Genomic DNA, 16,140 nt, shown 5'->3' on the forward strand with positions numbered 1-16,140 from the left:
GATTCTTGAACTAGTCTGTATTTGGCACTTAAAAATCCCAGCCTTTCAAGATTCACGCATTGGTGAACCTCGTTCACTGCTATGTTCTTTTTTCATAAGGTTGGCCCCACGATGCCAAATGAAAATAGGGAATTTCATCCTGGTAATAAACTGTCAGAGAATGATCTAGTGTCTTACTTGACTAAAATATTTTGGAAAATCTTTCTTCTTAGTAGCTACATATGAAATGATCTGCTAGGAGCATTGTTTTAACCGAATAAGCTTTTGTCTGTACACAAACTTCTGTTTTTGATGTTATTTATATTATGGGCGAGCTTTCTAGTTTGTAGAAATCCTTTATATGTGATTTAACAGAAATCATAGTTATGGTTTTATAACAATAAACTTCTTCAGGAGTTTGTCTCTCTTTTATTTCCTTGATTACACTTGCATTTTGGTTAGTAAAAATTGAGTCAGAACCAGATGCATATTGGATCTCAGTTTATTATTTGATCTCAGCAGGAATTATTGATACAAGGTCCGGGTCAAAGACTAGATGGACTCGAGAAAATCAATAGAAGATCAATTCTCCAAGCTACATCCATCCCTGCCTGTGAGCACAAGAATTGGGATAGTGGGAGGTGGTCCAAGTGGCTTGTCAGCTGCTTATGCACTCGCTAAGCTTGGTTACAGTAATGTAACCGTGTTGGAGAAGTATCAAACTGTTGGGGGCATGTGTGAATCAGCAGAGATTGAAGGTACAAATTGATTATGAATATACTTTCTCTCTAGTTTTCTATGCCATCTACTCGAGCTACATGTATACCATACTTTCCTTGCAGGAAATATATATGATCTGGGTGGCCAAGTTCTTGCTGCAAATAGTGCCCCTGTTATCTTTCACTGGGCAAAAGAAATTGGGTCAGAACTAGAAGAAATGGACTCCCACAAACTCACCCTTATTGATAGTTCTACAGGGAAGCATAAGGACATAAAAGTTGCAGATGATTATGTATCTGTAATCTCACTGACTTTGGAACTCCAGGTCAGTTTCTAGTATATTACATAGAGTGGTTGGCTTATTCTAAAGCTTAGAATGAGTTTATTGTATTCGTTTTTTTTTTTTTTTTTTCACAGGATAAGGCAAAGGATTCAGGTCGAATTGGGGTCCATGCTGTAAGTGAAATCGCTTCAGATTTGACTCCTGAGTTTCTTGAGGCTCGTGGATTTAAATCTGTTCCCAAGTCTGTGGCTTGTGGATACACTGCTTCTGGGTATGGGTTTGTCCAAGACATGCCTTATGCTTACATTCATGAGTTCACCCGGACTTCCATGGCTGGAAAAATTCGACGTTTTAAAGGTGGATACATGAACTTCTGGAAGAAGCTCAGTGAAATGCTGCCGATAGAAGTTCGTTGCAACACTGAAGTATTGGCAGTCAGACGCAGCTCTGCTGGCGTTAGTGTTGATGTGAAAAATTCTAATGGAGAAGTCGAAGTTATAGAGTTTGATGAGATCATCATCTCTGGATCCTTTCCTTTCAAGAATGGAAAAACTTACAGAGCACCCCCTTCAAGTTCAGCAGGTTTCTAGTTCATTAGTTTCACAGTGTTCTCCTATTTTTCTTTTGTCCTCTTCCTTTTAGATTGACATTTTTATCTGGAAATCTTCTCTGCAGAACCTGAGACTGGGGTAATGGATATGAATGAGCTTGAAAAGAAGTTATTCAGTAAAGTACAAACAATTGATTACTATACAACCGTTTTGAAGATTAAAGGGCTGGAGCATATCCCAGTGGGATTCTATTATTTTGAGGAATTCATGGACGATCCTGCAACTATTGGACATCCAGTTGCAATGCAGAGATTCTACAACAACACTGATGTTTTCTTGTTCTGGTCTTATGGCAATTCTGTTGATATTAAGGGACCAACTGTTACTGAGCTCGCAATCAACACTGCTAAAAATATGGGAGGTGAAATTGAGGAGGTGGTTTTACAACGAAGATTCAAGTATTTTCCTCACATCAGCAGTCAAGGTAGTATATGCAGCAATTCACTTCTGCACAAGTTAACCCTGCCTGCTGAAGGGGACTAATTCTTTATATTTGAACACAGATATGAAGGAAGGATTTTATGAGAAAGTGGAATCTGAACTTCAAGGCATGAGGAACACTTACTATGTAGGTGGCCTTATGGCATTTGAGCTCACAGAAAGAAACGCATCCTATGCCGTGGCTCTAGTCTGCAAGCACTTTGCAAATGACACTCCTTCACCAACATTTCCATATGTTAAGGTAATTTGTCATTATGGATAACTGATCAATGGATAAGTATAACAAATGATGTTATGAGATGTGTTTTAGAATGAATTACTTAATCAAAGCATGTGTTTCTGCAGAGGTTGTTTCCATTGCAATCAGATGGGTGGGGTGGGAATCCCAAAATATTAGATGAATTCCCAGGAGTGAAGTTCCCCGATATTGCTTCCCTTGATGGCTATTTGAAGCACTGGGGGACTCATGAAGTCATCCAAAATAAAACACTCTATACCTGGATTAATGAAGAAGGGGTAGTGGTGAGCCAGAGGACTTACAGAGAACTTCATGCAAATGCTTCTTGCATTGCTCATAACCTCTTGTTAAACCAGAAACCATTGTTCAAGCCTGGTGACAGGGTTCTCCTGGTCTACATTCCAGGTCTGGATTTCATTGACGCCTTCTTTGGGTGCCTAAGGGCAAAACTCTTACCAGTTCCAGTTCTTCCTCCGGATCCACTGCAAAGAGGTGGACAGGCACTTCTGAAGATTGAAAATATTGCCAAATCATGCAATGCATTGGCCATTCTATCGACCATTAGGTATCATGCAGGTGTCTGTGCAGGTTCTGTGAAGAGTTTGATCTCATTTACAGGAAAAAATGGGAAAAACTCAGCTCGCTGGCCTAATCTTCCATGGTTACATACAGATTCTTGGATCAAGTATTCCAGAAACTTGCTTCAGGAAGATATTGCTGATCAATCTGAACCACAGCCAGATGATCTTTGTTTTCTGCAGTTCACCTCAGGGTCCACTGGTGATGCTAAAGGAGTGATGATAACTCATGGTGGGCTTATTCATAATGTGAAGTTGATGCGGAGGAGATACAAGAGCACCTCAAAGACAGTACTCGTGAGCTGGCTTCCTCAATACCATGACATGGGGCTGATTGGAGGACTTTTCTCTGCACTAGTTAGTGGTGGATCTGCAGTTTTATTTTCTCCAATGTCCTTCATCAAGAACCCCCTCTTATGGCTTCAGACCATGAGCAAGTTCCAGGCCACTCACAGCGCTGGCCCCAACTTTGCTTTTGAACTTGTGGTTCGAAGATTGGAGTCAGGCAAGGATACAGTTCACAATTATAATCTCTCTTCCATGATTTTCCTCATGGTTGCTGCAGAACCAGTGAGGCAGAATACACTGAAAAGATTTGTGAAGCTTACCAGCCCCTTTGGCCTTTGTGAAGAGGTATTGGCTCCTGGTTATGGCTTGGCAGAAAATTGTGTGTTTGTAAGTTGTGCATATGGAGAAGGGAAGCCCATCTTGGTAGATTGGCAGGAAAGAGTTTGTTGTGGTTATGTGGATACAGAGAATGCCGATGTTGACATCAGAGTAGTTGATCCCGAGACTGGTGAAGAGCAAGAGGAAGTTGGAAAGGAAGGAGAGATCTGGATTAGTAGTCCAAGTGCTGGAGTTGGGTACTGGGGCAGGGAAGAACTAAGTGGGAAAACTTTCAGAAATGAGCTTCAGAATCACCCTGGTAGGAGATACACTAGAACTGGAGATTTGGGACGAATCATTGACGGGAAATTGTTCATAACTGGAAGGATCAAGGATCTTATTATTGTAGCTGGAAGAAACATTTATGCAGCAGATGTAGAAAAGACTGTTGAGAGCTCATCAGAACTTCTTCGCCCAGGGTGCTGTGCTGTAATTGGTGTTCCAGAGGAAATCTTATCACAAAAGGGGATTTCATTGCCGGATCATTCTGATCAGGTTGGCTTGGTCGTGATTGCAGAGGTCAGAGATGGTAAACATGTTGGTAAAGATGTTATTGAACAAATTCAAGCACATGTTGCAGAAGAACATGGGGTTACTGTTGCTTCCATCAAGCTGATCAAACCCAAAACCATCAGTAAAACCACTTCAGGGAAAATAAAGAGGTTTGATTGCATCAGACAGTTCTCTGATGGAACACTGAGTTTAGTTCCGGAGCCTATATTGTCAAAAAAAGTATTGCATCGGTCTTTCACAACAGGAACATGTAGGGAGGGAAATACACCTCGACCTGAGCTCAATAAATATCCTCTAACAAATCCTAGGTTGAGTAAAGAAGATATTGTTGAGTTCCTGAAGGGTTTGGTTTCTGAGCAGACAGGAATTCCTATAAAGAACATCTTTGCCTCTGAGAGCCTATCCTCTTATGGGATTGATTCAATTGGAGTAGTGAGAGCAGCTCAAAAACTTTCAGACTTCCTTGGAGTTCCAGTTGGGGCAGTTGATATGTTCACAGCAACCTGCATCGCAGACTTGGCAAATTTCTCAGAGAATCTTGTAAGGAAGTCTCACCATCAATACATGACCGCTCCATCCTATGTTCCAGAACCTGAGACTGACTTGTCTGAGTTGGTGATGGAAATTGCACCATCTCACAAATTGGGCATTTGGTTTTTCCAACTTCTGGCCCTCATCTACATTTCTGTGTTGCTGATCATTCCTGCATATCTATCGGTTTCTGCTTTTATAAGTCTGCTCTCTACCTGCTGCAACCTTATAGATGGAACTTCTTGGTTGGATTATTTGATTTCTTTGGCTTTTGCTCCACTTGCATGGCTACTTTGCATATTCTCCACCTGCATATGTATTGCCTACTTGGGGAATTCATTCCTTCAACCGAACTATGCCCTGACCCCAGAAATTTCTATCTGGTCAAAGGATTTTGTTAAGTGGTGGGGACTTTACAAGGTCCAAGAAGTTGCTTCAAAAGTTCTAGCAGTGCATTTGAGAGGAACAGTGTTCCTGAAATGCTGGTTTGAGATGCTAGGAGCCAGAATTGGATCGTCTGTTTTGCTTGATACCATTGACATCACAGACCCATCTCTGGTTTCAATTGGGGATGGAGCTGTTATTGCAGAAGGAGCACTGATCCAAAGCCATGAGGTGAAAAATGGAATCTTGAGTTTCCTACCAATCAGAATTGGACAAAATTGTTCTGTTGGTCCTTATGCTCTGATCCAGAAAGGAAGTGTTTTGGCAGAAGGAGCTGAAGTACAGGCCTCACAAAAGAGTGAAGGAGGGACATCTGTATTCCAATCTAACAAGGCTAATAATGTTCCAAAGGTAAGAGCTCTCCAGATTTTCATTTACATCTTAGCATTGTCAGCTAGAAATCTTCTTTAGCTATTATGTTTCTTTATGGTTAAGTACTTCAACCACTTGTCAGCACATCATGATTCCATTACTTCATTAGATTCTATAAGGGATTTTCTTTGCCAGTTGATTCAATTTTGGCTGCCTTTTCATTGCTTACAGTAATCCTTTTACTTCAGGGTTCAGTGCTTCCAAAAGATTCCAGAAATGCTCAGATTGAGGCCATTTACCACTTCTTGGGAATTTACATGGTTGGTTTCCTCAGCTCTCTCGCAGCAGCTCTCTTCTACTTCCTCTACCTTTGGCTGTCTAGAAGTCCCCCATCCTTTCAACACTTTACTTTTCTTTGCATCTCTGGAGCCTTTCACTGGTTTCCCTTCACCATTATTGCATATACTACCATGTTTTCAAGTGCCTCCTTGAGCCCACCTTACTTTGCCATCTCAGTTGCTGTTGCTTATCTAGCTCATGGCTTGATACTTAGCTTTCTCACCTGCACCATGACACGCTTCCTTGCTAGAAAACCCGATACAAAGCAGAGCCACATGAAAACCTGGCTCAGACACCGAATTATGATTGCCTGCCATCTTAGATTTGCCAAACTCCTTTCTGGAACAGAAGCCCTCTGCATTTACTTGCGGCTTTTGGGTGCAAAAATTGGCAGTCATTGCTCCATCAGAGCCATCAACCCTGTTTCAGAACCAGAATTGATTTCAATTGGTGCTGGTGTCCATATGGGTGACTTCAGCCGAATCATTCCTGGTTTCTACTCATCCAGTGGTTTTACTTGTGGGCAAATTAAGGTCGAGGATAATTCGGTAGTTGGGAGTCAAAGCTTAGTCCTCCCTGGCTCTGTCCTTCAAAAAGATGTCATTCTTGGTGCACTTTCAGTTGCTCCAATGAATTCAGTTCTCCAAAGGGGTGGTGTTTATATTGGCTCTCAAACCCCAGTCATGATCAAGAACACACTGCATGCTTTGGATCAGAGAATAGAGGAGATGGATGTGAAATATAAGAGAATAGTGGGAAACCTTGCTGCAAATTTGGCTGTTACAACGATGAAGGTTAAATCAAGATATTTCCATCGAATTGGTGTAGGTGGGAAGGGAATCTTAAAGATTTATGACAATATTAAAGGGTTTCCAGATCACAAGATCTTCCAGCCAGGAAAAAGCTACCCTGTCCTAATCCGGCACAGCAATAGCTTGGCTGCTGATGATGATGCAAGGATTGATGCGCGTGGTGCAGCATTGAGAATACTGCCAGATGAACCTGGCAGTGACTCTCCACTCCTTGACCTGACATTGAAAACGGGCAATGCCTTTTATGCCCGCACAATTGCTGATTTTGCAACATGGCTTGTGTGTGGGCTTGCTGCAAGGGAGGAGCATGTGAAGCGGATTCCACGAGTGCGTGATGCTGTGTGGGCTTCCCTGAGGCGAGCAGACTCATTTGCTGAGCTGCATTACTACTCAAACATTTGCAGGCTCTTTCGGTTCAAGGATGGACAGGAAATGTATGTGAAGCTCAAGTTAAGGCCTTATGATGAAAAGTTCAGTGAGGATTCCGGTAAGATCGAACCAATTGGGATCCTCCCACCAGAAACAGGTGCAATTCCAAGGGATGATACCGACACACGCCCATTGCTCTTCCTTGCTGAAGATTTCCAGCAACGTGTGAATTCTGCTGGTGGGGTTCGCTATGTTTTCCAGATGCAATTCCAGCCAGTTCCAGGTGATGAAGCCACCTGTGACAGTGCCCTTGACTGCACCAAACCGTGGGACGAGAATGAATTCCCACATATCGATGTTGGGGAAATAATTGTTGATCAGATGCTTACCAGAGAAGAATCTGAGCAGCTGGAGTTTAATCCATTTCTACAGTGCCATGAAGTGGATGTCATCCGGGCTTCATCATCTTCCCAGAGTGCTTCAATTGACCATGGCCGTTCATTGATATATGAGATTTGCCAGCATTTAAGAAACAGGGAACCACTCCCCGAAGCCTGGAGGATCTTCCTAGAGCAATCTGATTTTAAAGTAGACCTTTCTGGCTGTCCCATGGCAGCAGCATTGCAGAAAAAAGATGTCCAAAATGTGACCCTCTCAAGGACTTGGTACCAGACCTTATGGGTTATTTTTGCTCAACCATTGCTGCAAACGGTTTTGCCTTATTTCATCATGGGGCTAGTAGTCTTTGCTCCTCTAAACTGGGTCTTTTACTGGAAGAACACCAAGAAACTCCCACTTCACTGGTTGCTTCCTTTCTTTTGGCTATCTTCAGGGACTTTGGCTGCCTTGGTTTGCATAGTGGCCAAATGGGGTTTGGTCGGAAAGAAAAAAGAAGGCGAAACTGCACTGATTTGGAGTAGAAGTGTCTTCATGGACACTATATGGCAAGCCTTTAGGACACTGGTAGGGGAGTATTTCATGGAAATGATAACTGGGTCTTTTTTGTTTGCTCTGTGGATGAGGCTCATGGGATCGAATATTGAGCTGAATGAAGGGGCTTATGTGGATAGCATGGGAGCCGTGTTGAATCCTGAGATGGTAGAGATTGAGAGAGGTGGATGTGTGGGAAGAGAAGCTCTTCTGTTTGGGCACATATATGAAGGTGAAGGTGGGAAAGTGAAGTTTGGGAAGATCAGCATTGGGGAAGGTGGTTTTGTAGGGAGTAGAGCTGTGGTCATGCCTGGGGTGAGAGTGGAGACTGGAGGCAGCCTCAGTGATCTCTCCCTTGCCATGAAGGGAGAAATTGTGAAGCCTAGGTAAAGAGTTCTTGATGCCTATATACATATATACTTTGTAATGTTACATGCCTAGCTGGTCGTATAAATAAGACATCCGCGTCAAGGTTTTGATACAACCCTAATAAAATCACTTCTCACATCTTAAGCTAGAAATTCCAAGATTTTGATGTAAACCTAATTGCACTTGAGAATTAATTGCCCAATTAATATTAGTAGAGATTGAAACTTAATCGATATATTTTCGTTAACCATATATAATTCTGATACCATGTTAAATTATCAACTTTCCTATAAATTTAAACAATTAGGATTGTTTCAAATATATCGCAAGTTAACATATTACTAGTGTTTGGTATGCACCACATATTAGTAGTGTCAAAAGAATTTCCACTATGTGTTATTTTAAAATAAAAAGTTCATTTATGAACTTTCTATTATTATATCAAGGTAGGGTACATGGAGGAATTGCGTAACAAAAAAAGGAAAAAATAAAAAGAAGCTATCCGCATTCAAATATTTTTTTATATATTTCAGTTAAATCAATTTATATGAGTGAAGACTATAACACTTAGGTATCGAAAATACAATATTATTATGTGTCAAGACTAGAACTTATTTACATGAAAGTCAAACTTTAAATATTCAATATTTTTTTATATTTATTGAATATTTAAGTTTGTTAAAATTTTATCTTGAAGTGTAGTTTTTTTTTTGTTTGAAGAATTTTGGCCTTTATTTAAAAAAAAAAAGCCTAAAAGCAAGTTTATCTCTGCAAGTAATAGAGATTACACAAGCATTTGGGGATGATGAGTTTATTTCTTCTTTGGGAAAAAAAATAACAAAAAAAAAAGTTAAAAGCTTAAAAAAAAGTCAAAATGGAATTTAAAAAAAAAAAATGAAAAACTTGCAAGTTAAAAGCATTTTATCAACTACGAGATGCAATCCACCAAGGGTAAGGGACCTCTCATGGAGAATTTAAGTTTGGTCTCTCAAATTATTGTTTTCTTTATATAAAAATAATTAAAAAATTGGAAGGGAAGATACCCTGAAAAAAAAGAAATTGATGTTGAAATAAAAAGCTTTCTTATTAACACAATGGTTTCCTTTGATACCAAGTGGAAGGAAAGGAAGAAATAAAGCAATGTTTGATAAGTGGACAAAAATATTTTGAAATAGGAAAATTTCCTATAAAAAAGACTTCTTTAAAAAATAAAAATAAAAATTAAAGAAGATTGAAAACTCAAAAGACTAACTTCAAGTCTCATCTTGTACCTTATAAAAAAGACAATGCATATATATGTTGCACCTTAAAGTGAGGACTTTTATAGATATACAAAATCATGGTGGATTAAATTATCACTTAATTGTTCATCAAAATTGTGACTCTTTACTTCAACAAAATCTGGGCTTGATAAGTGACAAGTCATACACATTGAACACGTGACATGCAATTCAAAAAATAACACAGCAAAATCTAGAAGGCTATAAGTTGTAAAATAAAATAAAATAATTCAAGTCAAGAAGAAATTAGAAAAAAATACTTTTTTGTTGGAAAATTTCCTAAACAAAAGGAAATAAATCTTCAAATTGAAATCAAAAGAGAATTAAAAATAAATATTCTCTTATTGAAAAATTTCTTAAATAAAGGAATCAAGCTTCCAAAATCAAAGAGCTGAATTTATTCATTTAAGCAATTAAATCTTAAGGATTCTAAATTTAATCCTCTAACTTTACCTATAAATAATGGTGGCCTCCTTTAATAAGGAGCATTGAAAAAACAACATTATAAGGGAAAAAAGACTTCATAAGGAGAAAAAAACTTCACAAGACATTTTTGAGTGAAAGAAAACACATGAAATACTACACATGTACTTTTCACCATCCTCAAACTCATTTAGGAATAAGTTGTGCTAGGCCCTTAATTGATCTTCAACTTCAAGAAAGTACACACTATTGGGAATCCTTGGATTGCTCCATTTCTAGTTGTAGATTGATAGCGGTGACATGCAAAAATTTCCAAAAACTCTCTAAATATAATACATATAAGCATACAAGCATAAAAACCTTAGATCTAAAGGTTAGGGTGCTTTACCTTATATTTGAATGTTACGTACTATATTAAGCCTAACACAAATATGGTGATTAGGGCTCTCTTCTCTCTAGAGAGAATGAAAGACTAAACTCTTAAACCCTTAAAGGGGGGCTTCATGTGGTCTTAAGTGACTTAAGCCAATCATGAGCTTATATTACTTAATTTAGCCCACTTAGATTCTAAATAATCAATTAGCCTTATTTGGCTCCAATTCATCAATTAGCTTAGTCTACAAAGACCATTCATAAGCCCTTGTACAACCTTGCATATTTACCAAAATGTCCTTATGCACACATGTAAATAGAGAACCTAAATACTCCTTAATAAATATGTCATCAAAGAATAAGAGTTCGAGTAGAAACTAATGAGACTCATAGGAAAATAGTGGTTCCATCATAATTCAATTCTAAAATTGACTCAATATCCCACTACAAAGAGTCAACTTCATTTTAGCATCTTATGATATTATAACAAAATACAAGAACTTAGGTATATGAGCTATTATCCACTATATATAGGTTCCTTATGAATTAGTGTTCATAATCTAATGAGGTGAATGTTATCAACTGTTGGGAACCCCATATTACTTTGTTTCCATGCCCTGAATCATGGAGGGTGCATGCAAATCTATTATAGGCTCTCTAAATCTATCGCAACAGATAAACAAATATTTAAAAACAACAAGAATACCATAGAAAACATAGATCTAGAGAATAAAGCTATATACCTTGGATCCGAATGTTCCTGAATCAATTCCAATTGATGTAGATAGTCGTAGTAGATCTCTTAAACACCATGATCTTTCACCTGATGACTCTTTCTTGTGTCTTAGCACTGAGATGGTGGAGATCTCAATGGTGGAGATCTCAATGGTGAAGGTTCGGGTTCTCTCTCTAGATTGAAGGGAAGAATGACAAGACATTGAAACCCTAACCCGTAAAGGGGTATTTATAGGTTTCTTACTAGGCTTAAATTATTTAAGCCCACAATGGGCTTGTGTCACTTAATCTAGTCCAAAAAAGTTGCTAATTGATTAATTAACCATACAAAGCCCTAATTAATCAATTAATCCAGTCCAAAGATGTCACTCACTTATCCCTATGGAACATTGTGTAATTACCAAAACACCCTTATTTACAAAAATGAACTAAAAACCCATCCAACCGTCATAAACCGTGCCATCAAAGAATATGAGCTCATAGTGGAGACCATTAAGACCCATAGGAGTATTAGCTCTTTTATAATCAAATTCTGAAATTGACTCAACATCCCACTATAGAGAATCAATTACACTCCAATACCTTATTTAAATTACAATGAGACACCAAGTGCTCAGGTCTATGACCTACTATCCATTACATGCAGACTCCTCATGAACTAGTATCCGTAATCTAATAAGGTAGTGTTATCACCTATCAAGACTACCTCTCAAATTATTGAGTTATATATCTCACTTATTATATGATCAACTGATATACTTTAGCTCCAAGGAACATATATCAAATTCCACTAAAGGAATTATAGTGGCCATAGATTTCATGATCACATTTCCTTTGAATCACCTAATGGGATACACTGTCTCAATCCTATGAGATATCATGGTGTCTCTATTGAGAATATTTGTTGCCGCTAGTCCCCATCAACAGTGACCCAATCCATAGGGATATATGACCACTTTAGGATCTCACCCATAGGTCAAAACCTCATGTTGATTTTGGCACATGCTCAATATCCTCTCAAGGCTGAGAGTCCATGTAATTTTGTAGCTTGGTGAATCATGACAATTGATAGCTTTGCGTCATGATTCACCATAGGTCATGTCCAATGTGCATCACATATACTAGCATACTCACCATAAGAAACCCATCATGACGGTTAAGACAAGTCATCCCTTCAAGTAGAAGGTGGTGCACTATAATCTCAACTGGATTGCCCAAATCCATGAACTAATTGTGGACAATTTATCTACTTACAAGGAACTCGTGACTTGTATCTTTTGTGTAACTCCTAATGTACCCAAGTCATGTACAATGTAAGAGATATGAGTTGAATACTTAAATCAATGTCAGTATACCAAGGGTATAGTTAAGTATAACTTTGTTGCATCATGTCTTATTTTTTGAGGCTCAATCCCAACATCAACCTTATCAAATATGTAAGAAAGTTGGTCACATTGCCTCTAATTATTTTTATCGTTATCATAATAATAACTATGAAACTCCTAACAATTTTAAGGCATCCTTTGTTGGACTAAGCTTAAATTCAGACTCTTCCCAAGGTGTTGGTTCATCCACAGGTAAAAGTACTCATTGGATTGCAAACAGAGGTGCAATAATCCATGACATCTAAACCAAAACTTCTATAAAATGTTGTGTATATAATGGTTTAGATCACGTTCTTCTGGGAAATAGTAAATCCTTATTAATTTCTAATGTTGGGAATTCTCAGCTTTTAACCTTACCTTCACCGTTGAAACTTAATCATGTTTTTTTTGTTCTTGAGTTGAAAAAAGAATTTGTTATTTATTGGATGATTTGTTCAAGATAATAACTGTGCTTTTGAATGTTTTCCATGGGGATATTGCATCAAGGTTCTTACCATAAGGAAGACCATGTTGTCAAAATCAATTATAGGTGGTCTTTGTCTGGTCCCTTCATATGATGTAGGGAATCAAAGAATCCAAGAAGACTTTACTTGTTCAATTCAAGTAGAAGGCTCAACCAATAATGTCATTTGGCATTGTAGATTAGATCATCCATCAGATAACGCTTTATCTTTGCTTACTAATAAAAAAAATTCATTTCCATGTCTAATTCCAAGTTAAGAAAACAAGTTTGTGATCGATACTTGTTAACTTGGAAAAAGCCATGAGACTTCCGTTTCTTCCTTATGAGAACTCTACTGAGTATTTGTTTGATCTAATACGTTGTGATATCCAGGGACCATCTCATGCATTATCAGTTTCAAGATTCAAGTATTGATGATAGAAGTCTCTATATATACTTGGCTATATCCTATGAAGTAATGATCAAATAACTTAGGTTGTTTCAAAAAATTTCATAATACATGTTCTAATATATTTTCAACTTCAATAAAAAGTTTTTTCAACGTGATGGAGCAAATGAGCTAGTGGAAGACAATTTCAAACATTATCTCGATGAATGTGGCGTAGGGCTACAAATCTCGTCCTTACACACCTCAACAAAATGGCTTGATTAAAAGAAAATAATGACATATCACAGAAATGGGACTCACTTTGCTATTTCAATCTCATGCTCTACAATTATTATGGTATGAAACCTCTTCTACTAGGGTTCTACCCACATCGGTTTTGACAATTTATCTCTACATGAAGTTGTATTTGTAACACCTCTTATTCTCATATGTGAATTTTCGGATGTGTTTGTTATCCAAATATTGAGCTACTTGTAAGGATAAATTATCTCCCACGTCGGAAATGTGTTTTCATAGGATATAGTTGGGTTCATTGTGGCTACAAATATTACAATCTCATCACCAATGTTGCCTTTATCGCCTGTCATATGGTATTTGATGAATCCGCCTTTTCTTTTACAGAAAATTAAAGCATGCCTTCAACTACTCTACACCCATCTATTGTTACTTATATACTGAAATCATGTCCATCTTCCATTACTTCCTTCCCAAACAATGATTCACAACTAGTAGTTCAGACCACTGCTTCTTCAAAATCTTCATCTAGGTTCTCCTGAAAAGAAGACTAGGATTATATTCATTCTAGTAACTCTCACTATTTTTTTTTTCTTTCTAATTATACTGAACTTGATGTCGGAATGACTGCTCCCTCAATATCAATTGTGGTTTAACAACTTCATTTGATAATGCACAACAGGAATGAGGAAATAGCTCCAACTAGAACCTTTACCATGACTAATTCATCTTATCATCCTATGATTACACATTCAAAGGATGGTACAAGCCGTTTAAGAGCATTTCTCTCTACTCCTTATCAATTACTATTATCTACAACTACTTCAACCAACAAACCTACATCATACACACAAGCCTCAAAGGATACACGATGGGTTGCTACCACGCAAGGAGAATATGATGCTCGTATGCAAAATAACACGTGGACCCTTGTACCCCACTCTCCTTCCATGAATGTTGTTACAAATCGATGAGTGTATAACTAAAGGAATGTTCTTATGGCTCCATTTAGTGATTTAAAACATGTTTAGTTGTTAAGGGTTATAATTAGGAGGGGATTGATTTTAATGATACATTCAGTCCTATGGTCAAATCTACAACTATATGTACTGTCCTTGCAATATCTACGTAACAAAACTGTCCTTGCTGGGTGTCCTAACACCGTCCATTCTACTATGGGTCCTTGTTTGTTTTTGGGAAATAATCTTATTTCTTGGGCCACCAAAAAAGAAACATTCTATTGCTCAATCTTGCACTGAAGTTGAATATAAAGCTCTATCTATGGCTTCTTCTTACATTGTGTAGATTACTTATTTTCTTTCCAACATAGGGTTTTAGGTGCCTTACCCTATTACTCTTTATTTTGCTGACAAGGGGACCACTCAACTTGCTACCAATCCTATCTATCATGCTTGTATGAAACATATCGAAGTCTCTTATCATTTTGTTCAAGACTTGTTACCAATGGTGTTATTCGTGTCTTATTTATTCCTTCAAAATCTCAAGTTGCAAATTTCTTCACCAAAGGACTTCTACCAATTTCTCATCACCAAATTTGCTCTAAGCTACTCTGGCTACCTCCCCATCAACTTGCAAGTGTGTGATATGAGATTTTGCTGAATCCTATTATTGTGCCTTTTTCTTGTTAATTGTGCTTGTGATCTTCTTAATTTTCTTTTATCACAAAGATATTGTTTGAATCTCATAAAAGGAGGATATGATATCTTTTTTCTTTTTATATGGTGTTGACCCTATGTAATCTCTATTTAACAAGATTTGATGAATGAATGAATGAATGGATGGATGAAGGTATGTAGTTCTTCGATCTCTTGCTTTACTTTCAATTATTGAGCTTCAAAGTCATGCTGCCAAAAGACAACATCACCTCATATTTACAATTTTCAAGAGTATTAAAGGTACCAAAGGAATGACCTCCCTATGATTAGGAGCTTCGGATCTGAACTACTCAATGTAAGTTTGGTGTCTAACACAACCAAATAGTATAACTTGTTCACTTGTATAAGGGCATCCTCAACTATTCCCTTAGGAATCTTAAAGTGAATAATTAGCTAATTGAAAGATAGTACTAATTGATTGAATCTTAGTATTCCTTATGACACATGAAAATGTAGTGATGATTGAATCCTTATATTTTATAGGCACTTTTTACTGATTGATTTTACGTGCTTGCTTGACTAAAAATGCTCTCTTTTTTACATGAAGCCTATTCTTAATCATATGCTATCCTTCATAATTTGGTATAGGATAGAATTTGTCTAGTGGCATCTAAGAAGGGAGTACTAACTTTCACTTATTTGAAAACATGTAGGCTATGTCTAGTTCTGGAAAGCACTAAAAAAGGCAAAAAAAAGTGAAGAAAATGATCGATTTTCTCATATTTAGTTTTATTATGGAATATAGTAAATAAAATCAAACATAAATTAGTTAAAATTTTATGTAGTAGTTTTAAATTATTTAATCTTTATATGAAAAAATTAAAATAAATGAAATGAGTTTGAATTAATATATTTTTTATCTTTTATTTTCTTTCCTTTAAATTTTCTAGGAACTAACATATCGCTAAAATTTTAGGGTTCAAGTATCTTCTTCCCTTGCGCTGGAAGGCTAGGGAGGAAGGCACATGACAAGGTAACTCAACAGGATCAACACTTTCGTAATTCCCTCTTATCAAAGCTAGGTTTATCCTTCTTTATCTTTTTTTTAA

The 16,140-nt window shown here is 37.4% G+C and overlaps 1 protein-coding gene across 1 annotated transcript; it reads left to right on the forward strand.

Annotated features, from left to right (window-relative positions):
* Window positions 1–475: 475 nt before the first annotated feature.
* LOC100253550 (uncharacterized) lies at window positions 476–8,364 on the forward strand. The gene is made up of 7 exons (XM_010652979.3): window positions 476–737; window positions 822–1,024; window positions 1,117–1,564; window positions 1,658–2,017; window positions 2,097–2,275; window positions 2,380–5,355; window positions 5,565–8,364. The coding sequence occupies exons 1-7, from the start codon at window positions 536–538 to the stop codon at window positions 8,154–8,156; spliced, it is 6,960 nt and encodes a 2,319-aa protein (XP_010651281.1). The 5' UTR covers window positions 476–535; the 3' UTR covers window positions 8,157–8,364.
* Window positions 8,365–16,140: the final 7,776 nt, after the last annotated feature.

Source organism: Vitis vinifera, chromosome 6 (genome assembly GCF_030704535.1).
Source record: "Vitis vinifera cultivar Pinot Noir 40024 chromosome 6, ASM3070453v1".
Lineage (NCBI taxonomy): Eukaryota > Viridiplantae > Streptophyta > Magnoliopsida > Vitales > Vitaceae > Vitis > Vitis vinifera.

Bases quoted from the DNA above. Each gene is read 5' to 3' on its own strand.
- LOC100253550 (XM_010652979.3), top strand. From the start codon at position 536: ATGGACTCGAGAAAATCAATAGAAGATCAATTCTCCAAGCTACATCCA. The intron at 2,018-2,096 runs GTAGTATATGCA...ATTTGAACACAG, and splicing joins TCCTCACATCAGCAGTCAAG to ATATGAAGGAAGGATTTTAT. The intron at 5,356-5,564 runs GTAAGAGCTCTC...CTTTTACTTCAG, and splicing joins AGGCTAATAATGTTCCAAAG to GGTTCAGTGCTTCCAAAAGA.